Source organism: Microcaecilia unicolor, chromosome 12 (assembly GCF_901765095.1).
Source record: "Microcaecilia unicolor chromosome 12, aMicUni1.1, whole genome shotgun sequence".
In the NCBI taxonomy this organism is placed as follows: domain Eukaryota; kingdom Metazoa; phylum Chordata; class Amphibia; order Gymnophiona; family Siphonopidae; genus Microcaecilia; species Microcaecilia unicolor.
In genome coordinates this window covers 16,012,982-16,039,378 of record NC_044042.1, presented here as the reverse complement: position 1 = coordinate 16,039,378, position 26,397 = coordinate 16,012,982, and the positions used below count along the sequence as shown (strand labels likewise).

At 46.2% G+C, this 26,397-nt stretch overlaps 1 protein-coding gene across 1 annotated transcript; it reads left to right on the top strand.

The window, feature by feature from the left end:
• Window positions 1-1,788: 1,788 nt before the first annotated feature.
• SIKE1 (suppressor of IKBKE 1) lies at window positions 1,789-25,598 on the top strand. The gene is made up of 6 exons (XM_030221126.1): window positions 1,789-1,858; window positions 3,343-3,503; window positions 9,140-9,245; window positions 12,217-12,359; window positions 16,641-16,754; window positions 24,936-25,598. The coding sequence occupies exons 2-6, from the start codon at window positions 3,345-3,347 to the stop codon at window positions 25,032-25,034; spliced, it is 621 nt and encodes a 206-aa protein (XP_030076986.1). The 5' UTR covers window positions 1,789-1,858; window positions 3,343-3,344; the 3' UTR covers window positions 25,035-25,598.
• Window positions 25,599-26,397: the final 799 nt, after the last annotated feature.

Here is a 26,397-nt window from a genome sequence, read left to right as displayed (position 1 = left end):
GAAGAAGAACCTTGTGGCTGACGCGGACTTCTGTCCTCCCGAATCAATTTATGAGCCAATACCCTTGTGCCAGCATAAGACCGGCTACAAAGGGGGGGGATTCCACTAGGGGCCCTCCGTCTCAACCCCGGCGAAGTAACCAGCGGCTGCACAAAGGCTTAGGGCTCCCTGTGACCTCCTTGCTAATACTTCTTGTCTCTCCTTTCCTTTTCAGGGTTCGGGGAATGATACTCTCCATCAGAATGAATGTCTAGTATCAAAAGGGGGGAATTGTAGGAGTGGAACGCCGGATACTACCCGAATACTACTGCCTACCAGAACAACCTCATGTTTTGTGCCTACTGATGGACTTATACTTATGTATTCTACCTCTGCTTTTGGCTTTTAGCCATACTTTATCACTGCACTGGACCTTTGTGCCTTACCCAGTTTTATTGTTTACTAATGTAAGACAGAATGCAGGGCTATTAGACATATAGCTTGTAACTGTAACTGTAGTAGCAAGGCGTATACGAGATCAGCTTGCACGTAGATGCCACATGAATAGGTGGCCTTGGAGGGTGCTAACACCCCCGCCCTGCATCTCTGAGCCGACGAGTCTTATCTCCTGTGCTAGAAAGGAGCATTGTGTGTATGTAGAATAAGCTGCTAAGTTTCGTTTCTCTTGCCAGTATCTTTTCAGTATTATGACGTGTGTACGTACTGAGAACTACAATTATGCACTGTAAGAACTACAACTGTTTACTGCGCATGCCAAATGTGACGTGTAAGGGGCCTAGTGCGCAGGCCCAGTAGGGAAGTATAAATGTAAGTGTCAGGTGATTTGCGACACAGTGTCCTGAGACTACTCGGTACTGTTCACTTGCTAGCAATAAAGTTGCCTTGTTTGGAACCAAATTTGGCCTTTTGTCTTCTGATTTACTAGCCTGTTTCACCACCATGTTAAGTATTCCTCTTCTCTATGTCTGTTTTCTTGCCCTATCCAGTATCACCCTTCTGTGTCCCCGTCCCCCCTCATGTGTCATCATCCCTTTGTGTCCCTATCCCCTTCCACCTGTCTGCCATGATCATGTCGGTTTTAGTGGCCCTTTACCAGGAAAACAAAATCTCTGCATGAATATAACACATGCTAGGGTGCCCCTATAACCAGCCTCTCCAAATGACACACTGAATACTATTTCTAACAAATTACTATTCTACCTATTAAAAGTTATTCCGTTATAAACCATCTTTCTCTTTAGATCTATGAACAGGAAAAAAAAGATTTTAAATGCTCCCAGGTGTCAATCTAATTCATGTTTGATGTGGGATATAAACGTCATAAATAAGTAAATAAATAAATAGAAACTCTTAATGTTGAGCACCTGATTCTCACAACATGATGTCTGTTTAGTGGCCCTAAAATCTCTGCACGAACACATGCAAGCCAGGGTGTCCTATGAAAAATGATTCCGTTATTAAACTTCCTCTGTGTACATCCGTATGCTGCACAAGCCGGCATGTTTGTAAATATAAGTGAGATTAAATTTAAAAAAAATGCTACCAACAATAAAGAATAACAACTTGGATGCAGCAGCTCATAGGTTTGTTTGCTTTGAATGACGGCTGCGTGCGGAAGGGGAAACATAGACTACACCCGTCTTGTGTTCTCAATCAAACCCCCTGCTTGAAACCAACCGAGCTTGAAACCTCCCTGGCCGCGTCCCTCCCTCTCCGCTGCGAGTTCCTGTTTCCCGGCAGGCTGAGACGCGGCCGGGCCAATTGGCCAAATCTCCTTGGGAAAGACGTTGCATCAGAGGGGGCGGGGCGGGGCGGGGCGGGGCGTCAGCGAGAACTGTGCGGCCGGTTAAGTTGGAAGGTAGGACGCAGGGGTGGGGAGTCAAAATGAGGGAGGGGTGCCAGACTAGGACGTGAGGGGCAGAGATGGTAGACCGCGGGGGGGAGGAAACCCCCCCCCCCCCCAGGTCGCGCGTGAAAGGGAACGTGAGGGCAGTCAGATGCGACTTGCAGGCATATTTTCAAAGCACTTAGCCTTCCAAAGTTCCATAGAAACCTATGGAACTTTGGAAGGCTAAGTGCTTTGAAAATATGCCTCTTGGTATCTCTGATGATTTCTAGGTTGCAAAACTGTGATGGGGGCAGTTGCCAGGGATGCACTGGGAGAGGAGAGGTGTAACCAGCAGAAAAAAAAGGAAGTGATGCTGCCTCTATGCAGGGCATTGGTGAGGTGAAAGCGGTGATTAGATGCAACAGCAGTAATTGGGAAGCGAAGCCACTTCTACAGTCTGTGCTCTGATCATGGATGGGTAGATTCAGCTTTGATAGCTGGAGAACAAGGCCAGTGCTGGGAAGAAGACCTCTACAGTCTGTTATACATATCATACCTTATATTAGCCCCCTGATATTCAAAACCATTTAACCAGCCAGGAATGGTGATATAGCCGAATATCTTCCAATAGTCAATTCATATCCCCCTGTTGTAAGTGGCCTTATTGGGTCACTTAAATAGCTAGTTTATCTTTAAAGTTAACCAGCTATCTTTGAATAACTTTAAACCGGCTAAAGATAAACTGGATATTCAGTGCCGGTCACCAGAAACGCCACACGGTCGTTATATCGGCTCCTATGAATTTATCTTGTTGGGCAGACTGGATGGACCATACAGGTCGTTAATTGCTGTCATTTACTGTGTTTCCTCTAGAATACCGTGTTCTATACATAGTAACATAGTAGATGACGGCAGAAAAAGACCTGCACGGTCCATCCAGTCTGCCCATTTCTCAAAAATGGAAACCATTTCTCAAAAGAAGTTAGAGTACAGCCAGAGAAAGACAAGCAAAATGATTTTGGGTCTGCATCAGAAGTCTTATGAGATCAGAGCCAAGAGAAGAAAGGTGGGGGTAATCTAATTGACTTTTAAATAACTAGTGAGCCACATTGCTGAAGGGTTAGAAGAAAATGTTTGCCTTTTTGCAGATGACACAAAGGTAGCTAATAGAGTGAGTATACCGGAAGGAGTATAAATCATGAGACGAGATCTCCAAAAATTAGAAGAATGGTCAAAGAGAATCGCTGCACATGGAGGGGAGGGCAGGAGAGAGAAGAGAAATCGCTTAGACGATAGCCTTCTTAGGGCCCGTTTTATTTTTTGCAAAATGGGCTTTTTTGCTTGTCTAAATATAACTCAAGGATGTTCAGTGTAAGGCTACAGTTTGCAGCTGAGGCAGAATTAGAACGCAAAACTAGAAAAATGCCAGGGTTTGTTAGGAATTCATCTCCATATTTGTGAAAGTAGCTGGATTTGTAAGTTTTGGTTTTTTTTTTTATTATTATTTTTTATAGGTATGACTTGCACAATAGAAAAGATTCTGACAGATGCCAAGACGCTGTTAGAGAGACTGAAAGATCATGACAGTGCTGCTGAGTCCCTCATTGATCAATCCACAGCCCTGCACCAGCGGGTGGAAGCTATGAAGGAAGTGGGAACGACGCTGTCAGAAAAGGTACTGTGATCATCCCTAGACTGCAAAACAGTAGATGAGGGGAGGTGAGACCCAATCTGCCCATCCATTACCCACTTTTCTTCCTCTCTACCATTTTGGATAGACGAGTGTGTGACTTTTATGCGAAATTCACCAGTCCCTCTCCACCTCATGTCATTTACTCGGCCTTTTAGTTCTTCCCCCTGTGGGGTCAATAATTCAGCATAAACCACACTGACCAAGCTGGGAGCAGATATTCAGTGGCACTTAACTGGAGAATGCCACTGAGTATCTGCTCTGATCGCTGTGGCACTCTCCGGATACTTCCAGGATGCAGTCAGGGCAGCGACAGGGGTTATCTGCACACCATTGATATTCAGCAAAAACGCTGTCCTTAAGTTAACTAGATAGTGTCAGCATTAAATATCCCCTTGTATCTCTCCCAAACATTTAATTTCTGTGGCGGTGCTGGTACCCGTAACCTCCACTGGTAGCTGTTCCACGCCTTTTAGTTGTCATAAGTCTCATATTGTATTAAATCCAATGCTCAGACTCCCTCCCTTTGTCTTCCCACCACGCCATTCTCTTTAATGTTAGGATTATATCTATGGTCCAAAATACCACAAAGGCAACAGGAGCCTTCAGAAATGGGACACGGTTCTTTATTAATAAATTTCAATTTTCCAATATGGACCGAACATGGGCCGTGTTGCGGCGCACAGCGCCTGCGTCAGGGGTCTGTATTGAACATACCCGTGTCGGGTCCGTATTGGAAAATTGACATTTATTAATAAAGAACCGTGTCCCATTTCTGAAGGCTCCTGGTGCCTTTGTGGTATTTTGGACTCTGTTTTGTAGTTTGGACTCTCTCTGTACTGCTTTCAGGATTATATCTATGATCATTCAGATTATACCTGCTCCTTTGAAACCGAATATTAGAGCTGCAGTCTTAGTTGGACTAACATGTACAGAGCAGCCTTCTTGGAAGCCTGATGCATCCATACTCCTATGTTTGCTGCTTCTTGGTTATGCTTTTTTTTTTTTTTTTTTTTAAACAGGGATTTAATTGTAAGCTGTGGCTTGATTATTTAGGTGCTCGTTTTCAAAGCACATAGACTTACAAAGTTACATAGAGGCGCATTTTCAAAGCACATCTCCACATCGCTTTGTAAATCTAAGTTCTTTGAAAATGATCACTATTTATTTATGTATTCATTCATTCATTCATTCATGACATTTATACCCCACATTAGCCTGAAATAGACTGAAGTTCAATGTGGCTTACAAACAAACAATAAAGTGAATAAAACATAATAATGGACAAAATATATTACAAATTACAATAAGTTGAAGAAGCAAATTAATACATGGGCAGTAAGTAACCAGAGATTTAGACTATCTCAAGGACACTAAAACTTCAATCAAATCGGGTGTGGAAATATCAAATCACTAGAATACAGAACATCAAAAACTTTCCATAAACTGAAAAAAGTCCTGATTAGGCTGTATGTGCCTGTCCCATCAAATCTAAGCCAAACAGCTTGAAACTGGAAGGAAAAAGGCCTCAAAGAGCTCAAGGATAATATATATCTTATAGAGCCAACTAGATCAGCTTGATCTTCTCTTCATCATTGGCCGAAAAAAACCTTCCAGACTTCCTCTTATTTATTCAGCTGTTTTTTTATTTATTTATATTTCTTTAATTATCAATGCTTTCAGTTGCTTCCTGTACTCATACGCACCTTTGGTATCCGATGTTCGGTAACTTAACTCAAAACATACTGAACCCAAGGGACCGCACTAGTGTGCCTTAATGCTGGGTAGTAAGGTACGGGCACTTATCTTTCAGAATCAATATTTCTTGTTATCAGCACTGGAACATCTTGTGCTGTGCCATGCTGTCTTCACCCTTTTGTGCCCCCAGGCCGATGGTGGCCAGCGTTTCGCGCTGCTGCTGCTTAAGGGTCTTGGCGACAGGGCTACTTTTGGAGCAGTCACAGATTCTGTTCACAATGCCTCACTCGACATCTGACAGAGCGAGAAGACCACCTTTAAGTCCAACATAGATGGAATTGCAGTAGTCGAATTTGGTAAGGACAAGGGATTGAACCAAAGTACGAAAGACAGATTTAGAGAAAATGGTCTCTGTCTCAATCCATAGTAACATATGTAACTTTATAAGTCTGTGTCCTTTGAAATGAACCTAAAGTCTGACACAGTCTGCTTTCTGCCTAATCCATAAAGAAGGGGATGTATTACATTCTCAACCCCAAGTTTCAAATCCTGACATTTTGATTGTTTTGGTTTTTTTCTCTGAAGAAATATGAATAGTATTTCACAATTTTACATAATTCTGCACTGACTTCCTATAGAAGCAAGAATCTAATTTCTTTTGTATTCTTTATATTTGGTTTAGCTCCGTCCTGTATGTATGATCAATAAATTCATTAGCCCTACCAGATCACGTATAGAATGTATGCCTGGAATAGGCTTCTGAGCCATTACGTCTAGCTCCATCCCTGGCTGCCTTCAAATCCGGGCTAAAGGCCTACCTGTTTGATGCTGCTTTTGACTCCTAACTTGTCACCTGCTCGTAACCTTTATCTTGTCTTCCTCTTTTCAATAGTCCCTTTCCCTATGTGTCCTTCTGTCTGTCCTACCCTTTTCCCTTATTGGTCCTATCTGTCTGTCCTGATTTAGATTGTAAGCTCTTTTGAGCAGGGACTGTCTTTTCTTTCTTCATGTTCAATTGTGAAGCACTGCGTACGACTGGTAGCGCTATAGAAATGATTTATAGTAGTAGTAGTAGAAGCTTGCCCTTGCAGATCAGCAACGCGGCCGCGCAGGCTTCTGTGCAGGACGTCAGACTCACAGAAACAGAAGCCTGCGCGGCCGCGTTGCTGATCTGCAAGGGCAGGCTTCTACATGGAATGTTGCTAGTGGAATAGCAACATTAACATTCCATGTAGAATCTCCAATAGTAGCAACATTCCATTTAGAATCATTCCTATGTGTCCTATCTGTCTGTCCTACCCTTATCCCTTATTGGTCCTGTCTGTCTGTCCTGATTTAGATTGTAAGCTCTTTTGAGCAGGGACTGTCTTTTCTTTCTTCATGTTCAATTGTGAAGCACTGCGTACGACTGGTAGCGCTATAGAAATGATTTATAGTAGTAGTAGTAGAAGCTTGCCCTTGCAGATCAGCAACGCGGCCACGCAGGCTTCTGTTTCTGTGAGTCTGACGTCCTGCACGTACGTGCAGGACGTCAGACTCACAGAAACAGAAGCCTGCGCGGCCGCGTTGCTGATCTGCAAGGGCAGGCTTCTACATGGAATGTTGCTAGTGGAATAGCAACATTAACATTCCATGTAGAATCTCCAATAGTAGCAACATTCCATTTAGAATCATTCCTATGTGTCCTATCTGTCTGTCCTACCCTTATCCCTTATTGGTCCTATCTGTCTGTCCTGATTTAGATTGTAAGCTCTTTTGAGCAGGGACTGTCTTTTCTTCATGTTCAATTGTGAAGCGCTGCGTATGACTGGTAGCGCTATAGGAATGATTTATAGTAGTAGTAGCATTTGGTTTCCCTTCTCTAAAAGGTAAAGAAAGAGTTACATTTCTGAAATTGTATTCACTCTTCAGGCTGCTAGATTGAGTAAAGATATATTTATTACTTTACAGATTGTTTTTAATTGCATAGAATTTAGGAGGACTATTAAGATGTTTCTTTTGAATAATGAGTAGCAATAATTATGATCATAGTTTTATGTTTTCATTATCATAGAAGATTAGTGTATTTCCTAGTTGTTTTATCATGTTCTGGCTTCTTTTAGTCTGTGATCTGCTTAGAACTTACAAATTTCAATGCTATGTTATAACGCCCATTAGGGACCTTTCTGAGCAGTGTACAATCAATGTTAAAATTGAATAAGGAAATGGAAAACAGAAAAAGTACAATCATGAAAGAAAAGGGAGGGGAAGATTAATAGTAACAATTGTGTAAGGCCTCTATTCCGGCCACATCTCTCATAGCGTCAATATCCACCCCCCCCCCCCTCTCCCGGATCAGCTAGGCTGAGCATGAACAAAGGAGAGGATTTATTACCTAAAAGCATCTTAGAAAAGAAAGGTCTTTAATCCAAATTTAAATTTCTCAAGAGTTTTCTAATAGCTTATGTTTGTTGCATTATCCTTCCTCTCGTGGCATTCGTTATAAGAGCATACTGACAAATTCTTGTGTTTTCAAGCTGTTCAGTTTTGGAATTCACTTTGTGCAGAATTAAGATCTTTGAATTCCTGTCCTATGTTTCGTAAAGCTCTAAAAGCTCATCTGTTTAGAAGGTGGGGAGGAGGTTGGAATTGTGGACTGTGATAAATTGCAGGAAGACCTTAGGAAGCTGGAAGACTGGGCATCCAAATGGCAGATGAAATTTAGTGTGGACAAGTGTAAAGTGATGCACATTGGGAAGAATAATCCAAAACGTAGATACCTTATGCTAGGGTTCACCTTAGGTGTCATTGTAGACAATACGCTGAAATCTTCTGTCCAGCGTGTAGTGGCAGCCAAAAAAGCAAACAGGGTGCTAGGAATTATTAGGAAAGGGATGGTAAATAAGACCAAGAATATTATAATGTCTCTATGCTCCGTGGTGCGACCTCACCTTGAGTATTGTGTGCAACTCTGGTCACCGTATCTCAAAAAAGATATAGCGGAATTAAAAAAGGTTCAAAGAAGGGCAACCAAAATGATAAAAGGGATGGAACTGCTCTCATATAAGGAAAGGCTAAAGAGGTTAATGCTTTTCAGCTTGGAAAAGAGACAACTGAGGGGGGATATGATTGAGGTCTACAAAATCCTCAGTGGTGTAGAATGAGTACAAGTTAAATGGAAATAATATTTTTAAATTCAACGATTAGTTAAGCTCTGGAGCTCGTTGCCAGAGGATGTGTTTACAAAAATTAGCATATCTGGGTTTAAAAAGGTTTGGACAAGTTCCTGGAGGAAGAGTCCATATTCTGCTATTGAGATAGACTTGGGAAAACTACTGCTTGCCCTGGGATTGGTAGCAAGGAATGGTGCTACTGTTTGGGTTTCTGCCAGGTACTTGTGACTTGGATTTGCCACTGTTGGAAACAGGATACAGGGCTAGATGGACTATTGGTCTGACCCAGTATGGCTGTTCTTATGTTCTTATCTAGGCAGGTGATAAGTGAGGGAACGAGAATACGAAAGGCACTCTTGAAGAGGTGTCTCACTGAGGGCATCATTCTTAGCTTTTGGAAGGAATGCTTGAGGCTGAAAGATCAGGGACTGATTGACTGTTACTCCCAGGATCATTACTGATCCTGCCAGTAAAATAGGAGCAGAAAGGGATGCTCTGCCCTTTTGGGATATGAGGAAGCCGTGGGACTTCTCTGTCTGGATTTAGTTTATGATCTTTGAGCCAGTGTGCTATTTGCTTTAATGTATCTATATGTTTTCTCTCATCGTCAACATTTTTAGTTCCTGGGAATTGATTTAATGTATCTGCTTTTCTCCAGTAAATTCAGAAAGTCTCCAGCAAAATTCTGGAAAACTGTCAAGTAGAGAGCTGAAAGTGTTTAGACACTAGTGAGCTATAAAAATGAAAGTTGTCTGTTGCTTTATTTTGCAGTACCATGAAGACATGACAGACCTGAAGGATATGTCCAAGTACAAACCTCACATCCTGCTTTCACAGGAAAACACACAGATCCGAGACCTTCAGCGGGAAAACAGAGGTTAGCGCTGCATCTTCGCAGTTTTAGAGACTGCCAAACCTCTTGTCTGCTTTCCCATGTCTTCAGCTGTTTTCCAGCCAGAATGATTCTGTTCATAAACCCAACACAGTACCTTATTGTTATGATTTGGGTAGCAGTTAACAAAACAAGGGTTGTGAAATGGTCCCACACTGATGGCAAAAATCTTTTGTAGGACACACAAGTGGCATACTAATAAATTACTAAAGCATTAAGTATTAAATAATACAGGGTTACAGAAATTCTCATGTACAGTGGGGGAAATAAGTATTTGATCCCTTGCTGATTTTGTAAGTTTGCCCACTGACAAAGACATGAGCAGCCCATAATTGAAGGGTAGGTTATTGGTAACAGTGAGAGATAGCACATCACAAATTAAATCCGGAAAATCACATTGTGGAAAGTATATGAATTTATTTGCATTCTGCAGAGGGAAATAAGTATTTGATCCCTCTGGCAAACAAGACCTAATACTTGGTGGCAAAACCCTTGTTGGCAAGCACAGCGGTCAGACGTCTTCTGTAGTTGATGATGAGGTTTGCACACATGTCAGGAGGAATTTTGGTCCACTCCTCTTTGCAGATCATCTCTAAATCATTAAGAGTTCTGGGCTGTCACTTGGCAACTCGCAGCTTCAGCTCCCTCCATAAGTTTTCAATGGGATTAAGGTCTGGTGACTGGCTAGGCCACTCCATGACCCTAATGTGCTTCTTCCTGAGCCACTCCTTTGTTGCCTTGGCTGTATGTTTTGGGTCATTGTCGTGCTGGAAGACCCAGCCACGACCCATTTTTAAGGCCCTGGCGGAGGGAAGGAGGTTGTCACTCAGAATTGTACGGTACATGGCCCCATCCATTCTCCCATTGATGCGGTGAAGTAGTCCTGTGCCCTTAGCAGAGAAACACCCCCAAAACATAACATTTCCACCTCCATGCTTGACAGTGGGGACGGTGTTCTTTGGGTCATAGGCAGCATTTCTCTTCCTCCAAACACGGCGAGTTGAGTTCATGCCAAAGAGCTCAATTTTTGTCTCATCTGACCACAGCACCTTCTCCCAATCACTCTCGGCATCATCCAGGTGTTCACTGGCAAACTTCAGACGGGCCGTCACATGTGCCTTCCGGAGCAGGGGGACCTTGCGGGCACTGCAGGATTGCAATCCGTTATGTCGTAATGTGTTACCAATGGTTTTCGTGGTGACAGTGGTCCCAGCTGCCTTGAGATCATTGACAAGTTCCCCCCTTGTAGTTGTAGGCTGATTTCTAACCTTCCTCATGATCAAGGATACCCCACGAGGTGAGATTTTGCGTGGAGCCCCAGATCTTTGTCGATTGACAGTCATTTTGTACTTCTTCCATTTTCTTACTATGGCACCAACAGTTGTCTCCTTCTCGCCCAGCGTCTTACTGATGGTTTTGTAGCCCATTCCAGCCTTGTGCAGGTGTATGATCTTGTCCCTGACATCCTTAGACAGCTCCTTGCTCTTGGCCATTTTGTAGAGGTTAGAGTCTGACTGATTCACTGAGTCTGTGGACAGGTGTCTTTCATACAGGTGACCATTGCCGACAGCTGTCTGTCATGCAGGTAACGAGTTGATTTGGAGCATCTACCTGGTCTGTAGGGGCCAGATCTCTTACTGGTTGGTGGGGGATCAAATACTTATTTCCCTCTGCAGAATGCAAATAAATTCATATACTTTCCACAATGTGATTTTCCGGATTTAATTTGTGATGTGCTATCTCTCACTGTTACCAATAACCTACCCTTCAATTATGGGCTGCTCATGTCTTTGTCAGTGGGCAAACTTACAAAATCAGCAAGGGATCAAATACTTATTTCCCCCACTGTATTTAGACAGGTGAAAGGGCTTTACTGAAGCAATATCTCCATATAGTTCAGACCTCCATACAAAATTTCCATCATCTACCCTCTGTATAAAGTCTCATCTTTGGATGGCAAAATTGCTCAGTTATTGTGTAAAAGCTATCTCAAAAAGACCTTGTGCAATCAAATCATCAGTATCTGATCAAATTCATTCTGTCTTTACGATCATGACTGAGCTTTCCAAAAGAGCATCCAGAAAGTGCTGTCCCAAATAAATTTAAATATCAAGTTACTTAAATTGTGCCTCAAACTTTAGGACCATTGGCACACACCACACTATCCAAGTCAGTCAACATGTCTGCCAGGTACCTTCACCAAAGAGGAGATTACTGTTAGATTAGGGAACCCCTTTACCAAACCCTAACATTTTGTGGTAGTTGTCTCTTTTTCACACACTAACTGCATGGTATTTTTTTTCTATTTATTTTATGAGAGGGCAGGGCATAGGCGGAGTATGGGCATGGCAGCAATATTCAACTACTGCTTGCTTCCTGAATAACACTGACAACACAGGAGCCCTTAGGAGGCAGTAGGAGGTGGTAAGGGCTTCCGTGTTACATTTTGTTTTTTTCCAGTGGTCATGCGCTAATGCTAACAGTGCAAAGCCAGAAATTCAACAAATGGACTTAGTGTGTGGGATAGGGGCCCTTGTACTATGCTGTGTTAGTAAATGAGCTTAGTGTGTCCTAATAAGTACATAAGTAATGCTACACTGGGAAAAGACCAAGGGTCCATCGAGCCCAGCATCCTGTCCACCTGGCAAGCTTCCCAAACGTACAAACATTCTATACATGTTATTCCTGGAATTGTGGATTTTTCCCAAGTCCATTTATTAGTGGTTTATGGACTTATCCTTTAGGAAACCGTCTAACCCCTTTTTAAACTCTGCCAAGCTAACCGCCTTCACTACATTCTCCGGCAACGAATTCCAGAGTTTAATTATGCATTTGACCTCGGAAATCAGTTCTGTTTGAGGGTTTTGGGGAGGATCGGTATTATAAGCCCTAATGCCAGCACACTAGATAATTTTTGCTTTCCTTGCAGTAAAATAAGCAAGTTTCTCTCTTACAGAGCTGTGGCTGTCCCTGGAGGAGCACCAGCACGCCCTGGAGCTCATCATGACCAAGTACAGGAAACAGATGATGCGGTTCATAGCGACTGAAAAATCTGCAGACGCTGAGCCGGTCCTAGATGTACATGAGGCTTATTCCACGGTAAAAAATGACTACAAAACTTAGTTAATTTTTCTTTATTTTGATTCTCACTAAGCAAATCAAATTGGAGTTAATTGGCACTAATTAGCAGTTACGTGCATAACTGCATGTAGTTGGTTGTCTATAAATTTAGCGCTCAAAATCTATAGCGTGTAACTGCATGGGGGGGGGGGGGGGGTGCAGGTCGGGGACCTGCCAAACATTTATATACTAAGCTTCTAGAATCATATCAGTTATGCATGCTTGGATGGAAGCTGAGCATTTCTTACCCCATCCCCAGAGAATTCTGTTTTTGTTAATGGTGTTTTTCAGTTTGACCACCTCCTTCCTCCTTGCCCACATTTACAAGGGATACAGTTGAGGTTGTGGGAGTAAATACGAGACAACTCTTTGGCTGTTTTCTCCCTCCCACCCTAGCAGCCATGAGCCCCTCTTAGAAATTAAGAATAGCCATACTGGGTCAGACCAGTGGTCTAGGTAGCCAGTATCCTGTTTCCAACAGTGGCCAAGCCAGGTCACAAGTACCTGGCAGAAACCCAAAACTAACAGCTTCATACAAGACACCACAGACTTTCTGAATAAATTGAAAAATATCAAGCAACTACCACCTAATTCTGGTCACGATGGATGTAGAATCACTATACAGCAACATTCCACATGCGGATGGCATAGCTGCATGTGGAAGACTCCTAAAAAAATCCACACTGGACCATCAATACTCACCAGAAACTATTACAAAATTAATCAAATTCATTTTAACTCACAACTACTTCCACTTTAACAATGATATATATCTGCAAATAATGGGCACTGCGATGGGCACCAGGACAGCACCCCAATATGCCAACCTTTTTATGGCTGAGCTGGAAGAGACATTTCTGAATACACACCAGACCAAACCTCTAAAATACTACCGGTACATCGATGACATTTTTATGATTTGGACGGAGGGTGAAGAAACTCTGAAACAATTTTATTCTGCCTTCAATACATACCATCCTACAATCAGATTCAAAATTGACTACTCCCCAGAAAAAGTCAATTTTTTGGACACCACGGTCTCAATCAGTGATGGCTGTATACAAACATCTATATACAAGAAACCCACAGACAGATGCAGCTACCTCCACAACTCCAGCTTCCATCCTTCACAAACAAAAAGATCCATCATTTACAGCCAAGCCACAAGATACCACCGTATCTGCTCTGACCCAGGGGACAGAGACAGACACCTTAAAAGCCTGAGTGCATCCTTCAAACAGAAAGGCTACAACCCCAAAATAATCTCCAAGAATATTGCCTCCTCCCTCAAAACACCCAGGGAGAATCTGCTACAGTACAAAAAGAAAAAATCCACAGACAGAATCCCGCTTGTAGTGACATACAACCCAGAGCTGGAAAAACTGAGGAAAATCATAAGAGATCTACAACCTATACTCCAGGAGGATGAATTACTGAAAGAGATATTCCCATCCCCACCAGTACTGGCCTTCTGACAGCCACCCAATTTAAAACACAAGCTAATCAGAAGTAAACTTCCATCACAGACTGAAAAGGAACAGAAGGGCACACTTCCCTGTAATTTATCCAGTTGCAAACTATGCCAAAATATTTCACAGGACCCCAAAGATCCACAAAGGAAAGATATTCAACATAAAGGGATCTTTCACTTGCTCATCTTCCAATGTGGTATATATCATTCAGTGTAAAAAATGTAACGAAGGATGCTATATTGGAGAAACAGGCCAGATGCTTAAGACAAGATTCAATTTACATAGACATCACATGAACAATACTGGTGCCAGCAGAGTTCCCACGCCTGTTGGTCAACATTTTACAGGACCAGGACACTGTACCAGTGACTTCACAGTGAGAATCCTGAAAGGTAACTTTAAAACCATACAAGAACGTAAGACCTTTGAAGTCAGAATGATTGAATATTTTAACACCCAACAGAAAGGACTTAACAAGGATCTGGGGTTCCTAGCCCATTATAAACCATAAAGCTCCCCTCCCCTCACCTATCCACACCCATCCTGTTAGAATATCAATGATATGCTTTGATGTCCCCATGCATACTTCCTACCCACCCCCCTCCTCCCACCCTGTCAGACTGTCATAGTAATGCTTGAATGTTTTCACTTATATACACTGTCAGCTAGCACATTTGCTTATTTCCGATCGGAGGAAGAAGGGCAACCTTCGAAAGCTAATCAAGAAATGTATTAAGTTATGTCCAATAAAAAAGGTATCATCTTATTTTCTTTTCCATGTTTTATTTTGTTTGATTTCTATTGATAACCTTAAGAGTGGACTAACACGGCTACCACACTCCTCTACCAGAGGTTCAATGATTTACAAGTTTAATGACTTAGGCCCAGATGCACTAAACGTTTTTCATCGTTAAATGAGCCCTTAAGGAAGAATTTCCGATCCTTTCCATGCACTAAAGCCTATTTTTCGACGGTAGTAGCAGCTAACGAAAACGGAATGGAGATGAGCAATTAGTGTGAAAACCCCATTGAAACGACATGCACTAACCTTTTCCGATTGCCTTTACGCAGGAAAAAGGCAGGAAAACTAACGAGAGGTCTGGACCTCTCGTTAGGACAGCTCTGTGCCAGGAAAAAGTGTTAAGTGAAAAAATAAACAAACTTTGAGCCAATCCCAGCGCATTAGCAGAGCTAAAAGCGCTGTGATTGGTCCAAAGGACCTCAGAAAACACATAAAAAAATAAAAATAAAAAAAGGATCGGGAGGGGGCAAGGGCGCTCATCAGGAGCGTCCTGTACGGACGGCCTTGCCCCCCCCCCCACTTTCCGCCGCTCCCCCCACCCCGAAAAAGCAAACTTCTAGAAGCCCCTGCCCCCTCCCTTCCTCACTACTCTGTCACCTCAGCTCCGCCTCCCGACATCCTCCGTCCGTGCCCCGCCCCCTTTTGGGGTCGTCGCCGCCATTCCCCTCCTCCATCGGGCCCCCCTTCCTCTTACCGGGCCCGTGCAGCGCCTCTCTCCTCTGTCCGAAGGCGCTGCACGGGCAAGAAGAAAGCTGAATCAGCTGATGCCTGCCTTCGCCTAGCTTCGATAGAGCGTCTTTCTCCTCCTGGGCCCGCCCCTGTCTGACGTCAGTAACCTACGTAGGTTACTGACGTCAGACAGGGGCGGGCGCAGCAGGAGAAAGACGCGCCATCGCGAAGGCAGGCATCAGCTGATTCAGCTTTCTTCTTGCCCGTGCAGCGCCTTCGGACAGAGGAGAGAGGCGCTGCACGGGCCCGGTAAGAGGAAGGGGGGCCCGATGGAGGAGGGGAATGGCGGCGACGACCCCCAAAAGGGGGCGGGGCACGGACGGAGGATGTCGGGAGGCGGAGCTGAGGTGACAGAGTAGTGAGGAAGGGAGGGGGGCAGGGGCTTCTAGAAGTTTGCTTTTTCGGGGTGGGGGGAGCGGCGGAAAGTGTGGGGGGGGGCAAGGCCGTCCGTACAGGACGCTCCTGATGAGCGCACTTGCCCCCTCCCGATCCTTTTTTTATTTTTATTTTGATTTGGGAGCCATGTGCTTGCGATTTGACTGTGTTTTGAATGTTTCTGGCATGCGCAGAGCAGCCAGCATAACGCTTGGCTGCTTTGCGCATGCTTTACGAGCCGATTACCGACGGGGATTGGTGCATCGTTCTTTCCAATACCGCACCAAACTTTTTGGGGCTGTGTTTTTGGAGCATGCTTCGTTATTTTAAATTCGGTAAAGGTTTTAACGTTTCTGATTTTTTTACGTTTGCTTGATGCATCTACCCCTTAGTAGTACAGATTGTGATCGACAGGCTGAGTATTAGCTTAGATAAGAATACAAAGGAAGGTCAGACATTTTTAAAACCATTAACATCTGCAAAATACATTTTAAATCACAAGATCAGTTCTGTGTTTTAACTTGTTTTGTGTTCATATTTTCACTAGTACAAGCTCATTCTTAGGAATCAAAATATATTGAGAGGTGCTGTACCCTTTCATACTTGCCCCCAGCTCCCCTCATTGACAAGGACTAATCAACATATCAGACATTCAGGAATCCTACAGAGAGCCAGACAAGCCTTAAGGGGCAGGAACTTAGGGGCCCACCTCCAAGGTGAGCAAGCTCTGCTGTGGCCCCCCCCCCCCAAATATTTTCCTGCAAACTGCCCTAGCCATTGATAAAATTAGACTCTGAGAAGACAGACCAGGAATTCTGTAAATGTAAATGACACTGTATTCAAAAATGTGTTATGGATGTGTTACTGAATTTCTGATTGCAGGAGATAGAGGACCAGATTGACAAGATATGCGCATTGGGCGAAGTGATGAGAAAAGCTGTCCAAATGGATGACAACCAGGCCTATAAGATCCAGGAAAGACTGGTCCAGCTGGAAGTAAGACACTAGATTTGTCACCAGGTTTATGGCCTTGGGGAAACCTCCTGGCTTCCTCCCCATTTTTAACCCCATATTTCTTAGTCCATGCCTATTGATAGCTGCATCTAATTCTGAATTTTAAATTGATCTTAAAATAGCCCCCCAAAAATCAGCTGTGTTAGCAATTCCTCCCTCCCCCCTCCAAGATCACCAATGTGGCTGCTCAGGCTTCTGCTTCTGTGAGTCTGACGTCCTGCACGTCGTCAGACTCACAGAAGCAGAAGCCTGTGCAGCCTTCTACATGGAATGTTGCTAGTGGAATAGCAACATTCCATGTAGAATCTCCAATAGTAGCAACATTCCATGTAGAATCTCCAATAGTATCTATTTTATTTTTGTTACATTTGTACTCTGCGCTTTCCCACTCATGGCAGGCTCAATGCGGCTTACATGGGGCAATGGAGGGTTAAGTGACTTGCCCAGAGTCACATGGAGCTGCCTGTGCCTGAAGTGGGAATCAAACTCAGTTCCTCAGGACCCCAGGACCAAAGTCCACCACCCTAACCACTAGGCCACTCCTCCATTTTATGCAGTGGAATATATTTAAGTGAGTCTTTTACTAAAATGTGTTGTTTTTGAACTGATAAAACAGCAAAGCAGATAATTTGTAGTATCCAACATGGAAAAATAAAGAAGAGCAGACTGGTCCTTTATGGAAGTAGACTTTATTCACTACACATTCTCCTGGGTGTTTGCACACACATGCTCAACATGGCCATGTTTCACCCAAGGGGTGCTTTAGACTTAGCCTGGCCTCAGAATGACATCCTATAGTATATCTCCTATCAAACTGAGCTCTCTTTTTCATCAAGCACTGCCATTTCCTCCCCTCACCCTCCCCACTGACAGTTTGAACTTCGTGGGTGTGGCTTGGATCTCTTTCAGGGAGAGAAAACTAACAACTTATAGCAGCAGCTTCAGAGAGCATTTTCCATCTCACAGATAGGCTGCAGAGAATACCTTCTCCTGCTTTAGACTTAGCCTGGCCTCAGAATGACATCCTATAGTATATCTCCTATCAAACTGAGCTCTCTTTTTCATCAAGCACTGCCATTTCCTCCCCTCACCCTCCCCACTGACAGTTTGAACTTCGTGGGTGTGGCTTGGATCTCTTTCAGGGAGAGAAAACTAACAACTTATAGCAGCAGCTTCAGAGAGCATTTTCCATCTCACAGATAGGCTGCAGAGAATACCTTCTCCTGCTTCCACCCACCCTACCCCTCTACCCACCCACCCCTAGAGTGACATGTCTTATATAACCTCCCTATCAACCCACTCATTACTTTACCTCACCCATTTCTATTCTTCTATCACCTTCTCCCACTACTCCAACCAGAGTTACACCTAATCACACTGACCACCCTTCAACATCTTCTGTCCTTCTGTGACTGTTCTCTTGTGCTTGACTGCTTAAATATTTTAAATTTAAATGCTTTACTTTTTGTCTATTAGATTGTAAGCTCTTTGAGCAGGGACTGTCTTTCTTCTGTGTTTGTACAGCGCTGCGTACACTTTGTAGCGCTCTAGAAATGTTAAATAGTAGTAGTAGTAGTAGTAGGGTTGCTGATTCAGCGGTAATTGATTACTAATTGGTGTGAAATTCAGGCTTCACTGAGCTTCAAAGCAGTGAACCTGCACCGAAATTGGCCACTTGATTTTAACTCAAATGAACCCCACCCTGGCCCCCAAGCAGCGCCCGCTCCCTATTCCCCTGACCAGAAAGAGCCCCCTCCTGGACCCGCCTGTAGATGACAGACTTCCTCCCAGACCTACCTTATCTTTGGTGGCTAGTGGGGGCAGGAGCAATCTCCATTTGCTTCTGCCAGCGCTGGCTCCAATCTCAAAATAGTTGCTGTGACCTTCAGCGGCAGTCTCGCAAGACTGCCGCTGGAGGTCCTGGAAGCCATTTTGACGCAGGAGAGAGATCCAACAAAAAATGAGGGAAAACTTCAGTTCCATATCATCAAGCTGATCAATCCATAGACTGGTGGGTTGTGTCCATCTACCAGCAGATGGAGATAGAGAGCAAACTTTTGCCTCCCTATATGTGGTCATGTGCTGCCGGAAACTCCCCAGTATGTTCTCTATCTCAGCAGGTGGTGGTCACACACAGCAGCAGCTCTGGCTAGGCCTCCAAGCCTAATTCTTAGGTTTTGTTGAGTGCCTGGGGTTGAGGGCTCTTTTGAGCAAGTGCAAACCTGGTGGTGCCAGGTCCCTCCTTTTCTCCCCCCTCCCGCTGGCTCCGTTAAAAAAAAAAAAAATTTTAAACGTCCTTAAAGGCGTTTATTTCGACGTTTGTTTAAACGTTCATTGCAGCTACTCACTGGGACACCAGTTCGTTACAGCTCGGAGCGGACAGCAGGTAATTTTTACCTTTTTATAGCGGGCAGGGGGTTCCCCGATTCTTCTCCTCGTGGCATATGGCGTCGGAGGGCGAGGGCGCAAAGGGTCGCTCCCCGGATCGCTTGAGCGCTTCTAGAGGGGATGCGGGGGTCTTACAGCCTGATTCGCCCTTGTTGGGTGACAGTTTCGTGACCGATGAATGTCTCGGTCCTTCCTCCGGCGTGGCGGTTTTTCCCGCCATAAACGCCCATCCCCCGCTCCTCGCTTCCGCCATCTTGGCCGGCCACGCGGCTCGGACGGCTTCTTCGTGGGCCGCCCTTGAGGTTGGAGACATTAATGCCATGAACGCCCTTAATTTGGGCGACGGCACAAAAGCGGCTAAAGTTAAGCGCCGTTCTTCCCGCGTGGCTCCTTCGCGGAGTGTCGCGCCGGACGCCATTTTGGATGCGCAGCATGTCTCTGCCCCGCTCTTGCGAGCGCCGGTTGAGGGTGCGTCTAGGGCTGTTGCCCAGGCTGCGGAAGTGCACAGTCTGGGGGGTTTCTCCCCCGTGTTTGTTTTGCTGCTGCATCAGTCTTTCCTCATGCAAAACGCTGCCCCTGCTCCCTCGTCTGGTAAAGAGGTTGAGGTTCCCAGAGGTAAACGCCCTCGGGTTGATTCCCAGGCCTTGGAGGACTTTGTCTCCTCCGATGTAGATGAGGGCAGCGTGTCTGAGGTCTCCCAACGGTCCTTTGCGGATTCCTTGGAGGAGACGGATCCCCGCTCGGATGGAGCGGATGACCCCTCTGCAGCGGCTCTTTAGCTCAGAGGTTTTGCCCAACCTGTTAGTGCAGGCCATGGGCATTTTGAAGATTTCCTCTCCGGAGGACGTCTCTCCCTCAGCCCCTGTTGGCTCTGCCATTATGCTGGGGACGAAGCGCCCGCCTAGAACCTTCCACATGCATGATGCCATGCACTCCTTAATTTCGGCTCAATGGGATGTCCCGGAAGCGAGCCTTAAAGTGGCTAGGGCTATGTCCCGCCGCTATCCTTTGCCTGAAGGTGAACGTGAGGCCTTTCTGTGGCCTACCGTGGATTCTTTAATCACTGCGGTGACTAAGAAAACGGCGTTACCAGTGGAAGGTGGCACGGCCCTAAAGGACGCCCAAGACAGAGGATTGGAGGCGGCCTTAAGGTCGTCCTTTGAGGCGGCTGCTTTAAGTTTGCAGGCCTCAGTTTGCGGCTCCTATGTGGCCAGGGCGTGCCTGACTATGGTGCAGCGGGCTTCCCCCTCGGATCATTCCTTGAGGGCTGTTTGGCCGGCCCTGGAATCGGGCTTAGCCTATTTGGCAGACTTGCTGTATGATGTCTTGAGAGCCTCAGCTAAAGGCATGGCTCAGACAATCTCTGCGCGGCGGTGGCTTTGGCTGAAACATTGGTCTGCTGACCATGCCTCTAAATCCCGCCTGGCTAGATTGCCTTTTAAAGGCAAGCTGCTCTTTGGGGTCGAGCTGCACAAAATCGTGTCCGATCTCGGCACGTCTAAGGGCAAGAAGTGACCAGAGGTCAGGGCTCGGGCTAGTACTCGCCCTGGTACCTCCAGAGGACGGGCTCAGGAAGCCCGTCGGTATCGCCCGGACAGGTCGGGCTCCTCTGCCCTCTCTTTCTTCAAGAGGAACTTCTCCCCCAAGCAGCATTCCTTTCGCAGAGACCGCCGTCCCGGAGGTGCTCCCTCCGGTCCTCCCCCAGGGTCTCGTACCCAATGACGGGGCCTTGGTCCACGCCTCAGTGCAGATTGGAGGACGGCTGTCCTCGTTTATGGGCGAGTGGACCACAATAACTTCAGACGCTTGAGTGCTGGAAGTCATCAGAGACGGCTACAAGCTAGAGTTCTGCCGACCCTTAAAAGACGGGTTTGTACTCTCTCCCTGCAAGTCTCCGGTCAAAGCTGTGGCAGTGCAGCAGACCTTGGACAATCTGTTCCGCCTGGGGGCGGTCGTTCCGGTGCCAGAGAATCAGCCTGGCAAGGGACGTTACTCCTTTTTCTTTGTGATTCCAAAGAAAGGAGGTTCTGTACGGCCTATCCTCGACCTCAAGGGGTCCATTGGGCCTTGAAAGTTCGGCACTTTCGCATGGAGACCCTCCGCTCTGTTATAGCGGCAGTGAAGGCAGGAGAGTTCCTGGCATCCTTGGACTTCAAGGACGCATACTTGCATATTCCCATCTGGCCTCCTCATTAACGCTTTTTGCATTTTGCAGTACTGGTCGACACTTCCAGTTCAGAGCCCTCCCGTTCGGGTTGGCTACTGCTCCGCGGACCTTCTCCAAAGTAATGGTGGTCATCGCGGCCTTCCTGTGGAAGGAAGGAGTTCAAGTCCATTCTTATCTGGACGACTGGTTGATCCAAGCCCCTCTTATGCAGAGTGCGGCAAAGCTGTGAACCGGGTGGTTGCTCTTTCGAGCTCCCTGAGGTGGATCATCAACTGGGAGAAAAGCCAGCTGCGCCCGTCTCAGTCCCTGGAGCATCTGGGAGTTCGATTCGACACCCAAGTGGGCAGAGTGTTCCTGCCAGACAATTGGATTGTCAAGCTTCAGGCTCAGGTGGACTAGTTCCTAGTAGCCTCTCCTATTCGGACTTGGGACTATGTGCAGCTGTTGGGCTCTATGTCGGCCACGATGGATGTAGTGCCCTGGGCCAGGGCTCATATGAGACCACTTCGACAATCTCTGCTGCTGCGCTGGACTCCGATGTCGGAGGATTATGCTGTGCGCCTTCCCTTGGACCCAGCAGTGCGCAAGGCGCTGAGCTGGTGGACGCAGACAGACAAGTTGTCTGCAGGAATGCCTCTGGTGACCCCGGAGTGGATTGTCGTCACGACGGACGCCTCTTTGTCGGGCTGGGGAGCCCTTTTCTTGGGAAGGACAGCGCAGGGGCTCTGGTCTCCTGCAGAGGCAAAGTGGTCTATCAACCTCCTGGAACTCAGAGCCATTCGGTTGGCGTTTTTGGAGTTCATCCCGGTACTGGCGTTGAAGCCAGTACGGGTCCTGTTGGACAATGCCACGGCTGTGGTCTATGTCAACCGCCAGGGAGGTACCAAGAGCGCCCCTCTAGCCAAGGCAGCCGTGAATCTATGCCAGTGGGCGGTAGCGAGCCTGGAGCAGCTGTCAGCAGCCCACATTGCCGGAGTCATGAATGTCAAGGCGGACTTTCTCAGTCGCCATACCTTGGATCCCGGAGAGTGGCAGTTATCGGCTCAGGCGTTCTTGGATATCACGAAGCGCTGGGGCCAGCCGAGCCTAGATCTATTGGCGTCATCGGCCAGTTGCCAAGTGCCGCGTTTTTTCAGCAGAGGACGGGACCCTCGATCTCTGGGAGTCGATGCTCTCCTCTAACAGTGGCCAACACAAGAGCTTCTCTATGTGTTCCCGCCCTGGCCCATGTTGGGCAGGGTGCTAGACCGATTGGCAAAGCATCCGGGCTGGATAATCCTGGTGGGGCTGCCAGTGGAGCAGGGTCTGTTACATCAGGGTCCCGTGGTGATGGAGGATCCCTCCCCCTTTGGGCTTACGGCCTGGCTATTGAGCGGCAGCGTCTGAGGAAGAAGGACTTCTCAGACAAGGTCATCGCCACTATGCTGAGAGCGAGGAAGCGCTCTACTTTTACTGCTTACGCCAGGGTTTGGCGTACCTTTGCAGCGTGGCGAAGCAGGCTCATTTTCTTCATTCACTGCTCCAATGTCTTCAGTGTTGGCATTCCTGCAAGAAGGTCTGGAGAAAGGCCTGTCGCTCAGTTCCCTTTAAGTCCAGGTAGCGGCCCTGGCTTGCTTCAGGGGCCGCCTGAAGGGTGCTTCCCTGGCTTCGTAGCCAGATGTGGTGCGTTTTCTCAAGGGAGTTAAGCACCTGCGCCCTCCTCTGCACTCAATGGTGCCTGCGTGGAATTTTAACCTGGTGCTCAGAGCATTACAGAAGCCGCCTTTTGAACCCTTGTTGAGGGCATCTCTGAAAGACCTGACGTTGAAAGCAGTCTTTTTGGTGGCTATCCTTCAGCCAGAAGAGTTTCCGAGCTCCAGGCACTCTCATGTCGAGAGTCTTTTCTGCAGTTCACTGAGGCAGGAGTGACTATTCGCACAGTGCCTTCCTTCCTGCCCAAGATTGTTTCTCGCTTCCATGTGAATCAGCAGCTCTGTCTCCCTTCCTTTCGTAGGGAGGTCTACCCAGAGGAGTACTCTGCTCTTAAATATCTGGATGTGAGACGAGTCATCATCAGATACTTGGAAGTGACCAATGATTTCCGGAATTTGGATCATCTGTTTGTCCTGTTGGCAGGTCCTCGTAAGGGTCTGCAGGCTACTAAGCCTCCAGTGGCAAGATGGGTCAAGGAAGTCATTGCCGCGGCTTATGTGGCCGCGGGGAAGGTGCCGCCTATCCAGCTGAAGGCTCACTCCACTAGAGCTCAGGCGGCCTCGATGGCAGAGGCCGGGTCCGTCTCCTTGGAAGAGATATGCAAGGCGGCAACTTGGGCATCGGCCCATACATTCTCCAAGCATTACCGCTTGACTGTGGCGGCACGGGCGGAGGCCCGGTGTGGAGCTTCAGTGTTGAGTTCAGGGATTTCTATGTCCCGCCCTGGGTGAGTACTGCTTCGGTACATCCCACCAGTCTATGGATTGATCAGCTTGATGATATGGAAGGTAAAATTATGTATAATCATACCTGATAATTTTCTTTCCATTAATCATAGCTGATCAATCCATAGCCCCGCCCAGATATCTGTATGGTTTCTATTCTGGTTGCATTTCAGGTTCAAGTTTAGTCTTCAGTTACTTCAGGAAGACTTCGGGTTCAAGTTTTTTCACTTGGATTCTTCAAGAGTTGAGACGAGTTTGTGTTACAGTGAGCTGCTGCATTCCTCTCCCCTCCGTTTTACGGGGCTGGATTGAGACATAAATTCTGCCGGCACTCCCTCCCGCTTCGTGCGGTTGTAGGGCAGTTTTGTACCCCTCCCGCTTCGGCGGTGCTAGGGTCAGTCAGCTCCTCCCGCGGTTGCGGTTGCAGGATAAGCCAGATCCCCCCGCATCGGCGGGTGTGGTGTCCCTCCCCCGCTCCACGGGGATGAGCTGGACGGATTCCCCTCCCCCACTTGTGTGGGGATGAGCTGGGTTAATTCCCCTCCCCCACTTGTGTGGGGATGAGCTGGGTTAATTCCCCTCCCCCGTTTCGGCGGTGGTGAGCTGGGCAGAGTGTCCCTTTGTGGGTGTAATTCTCTAAGTGCTGAGTCCTGCAGATGGAGCTTTGATATCGACATACTGAGGAGTTTCCGGCAGCACATGACCACATATAGGGAGGCAAAAGTTTGCTCTCTATCTCCATCTGCTGGTAGATGGACACAACCCACCAGTCTATGGATTGATCAGCTATGATTAATGGAAAGAAAATTATCAGGTATGATTATACATAATTTTACCTTTAGCAACATCATCAAGCTGGAAGCAAGAAAGGTGGTAGACATTAACCAATTTCCACAATCCTGCAGTAAATAGGAACTCCCCAGCTTAGTCATTAACACCAGATTGTACAGGAAACTTATTCTCAGAAATAGCTAAAGATACATTGGATCAAAGAAAATATACCTTACATTCAATTTTATGCAGACATTTAGAAGGAAATGACAGGAAAAAATCTCCTTCATGATTCAACTCATCCCGATGGATCTGCAGAAAAAAGCCGGTGTGTCCTTTGGGTCAAACTCATCTTTGAACTGACATAAAACTTTGCTGATAACTCAGTGTCTCATGGCTTCTGTAATGTTTGTTCTGCAGCTTGAAAACAAGGAGCTCCGAGAAATCTTACAAGTCAGCAAAGAATCTTTAAAGGAGAGAAAAGACACCAGGGAAGTGGTTTTGCACGAGACACAGTGATCCTGTGTGATTCCCACCACTCTCAGTGACAAAAACAACTGGAAATGTCTGGCTTGTGTTGTACCAAATCCTCAACAGAGCCCCAGTGAGTTGAAGAGGAACTGTAACAGACTTAGAAAGTGTATGTGTTCCCAAATTTTGTTTTCAGGATATTTATAATAAATATTTATGAGCTGCATTTCCCAGCATCCAGCTTGAGAACCAGGTTAATCTGCATAAGCTGCTGGTCTTGTGAACCAGATCTAGCTGAGGCTCCTGTGGACCGAGTTTGGGAGAACCATGGTCTAGGATGGTTTGCTGACTGTGTGGGTGTGCTGTACCTGAACGTGGCACCCTTGCACTCCAAGTAAGAAAAAATAAGTGCACATAAAATATCTTTGTGTTCGATTCCAGGAATCTTTCTCTCAAGTGTCTTGTCAGCTTCTCTTGTCTTATTCTCAGAAATGCAGTCTTAATTTGTGTTATAAATTCCTGGGACTTGCTCTTGTTGCTGTATTATGGGACTATTAGTAAAAAAGGCCCGTTTCTGGAACGAATGAAACGGGCGCTAGCAAGGTTTTCCTGGGAGTGTGTATGTTTGAGAGAGAGAGAGCCAGAGTGAATGTGCAGGTGTGTGACAGAGTGAGACTGTCTGTGTGACAGTGTGTGTGTGAGAATGAGAGTGTGTGACAGGGCCCCCTCCCCTGTTCCTAATGCCCCTCACCCCGTTCCCTCCCCTCCTTTTCCTTGTCCTTCCCACACTTTGGGTTCCTTAAGGCTTTCAAAAGTCTATGTACCCCCGTGGCCCTAACGCCCAGTATCCGGATACCCCACCGCTTTCCTCCTCACCCCTCCCCCAAGATGTAATACTTTCACGTCCTTCATTTTTTTTTTTAAGTGTCCTATCTACCCTGTGTACAAATGCCCGGCATTCAGATTGTGTTCCTCTCGTAAATTTTCATTTCTTTCATTCATTCAGAACTTGCCCCCCCCCCCCCCCCCAACACTTTTGGTTCCTTCAGTCTTTTAAAACTGTCCTATGTACCCTGTGTGCTAATGGCCAGCATTGAGATTGTTTTCCTGTCCCAAATTTGCATGTCTTTCAGTCATTCACAACTCCCCCCCCCTTCTCCAGTTTAACTCTTTCCTTCAGTCTTTTAAAATTCTCCTATCTACCCTGTGTCCTAATGGCCAGCATTCAGATTGTTTTCCTTTCCCAAATGTTCATGTCTTTCAGTGGTTCAGAACTCCCCCCCCTCCCCCCATTTAACACTTTCGGTTCCTTCAGTCTTTTAAAACTCTCCTATCAATCCTGTGTCCTAATGGCCAGCACTCAGCTTGTTTTGCTTTGCCAAATTGTCTGTCACTGAGGTCAGTGTGTGCC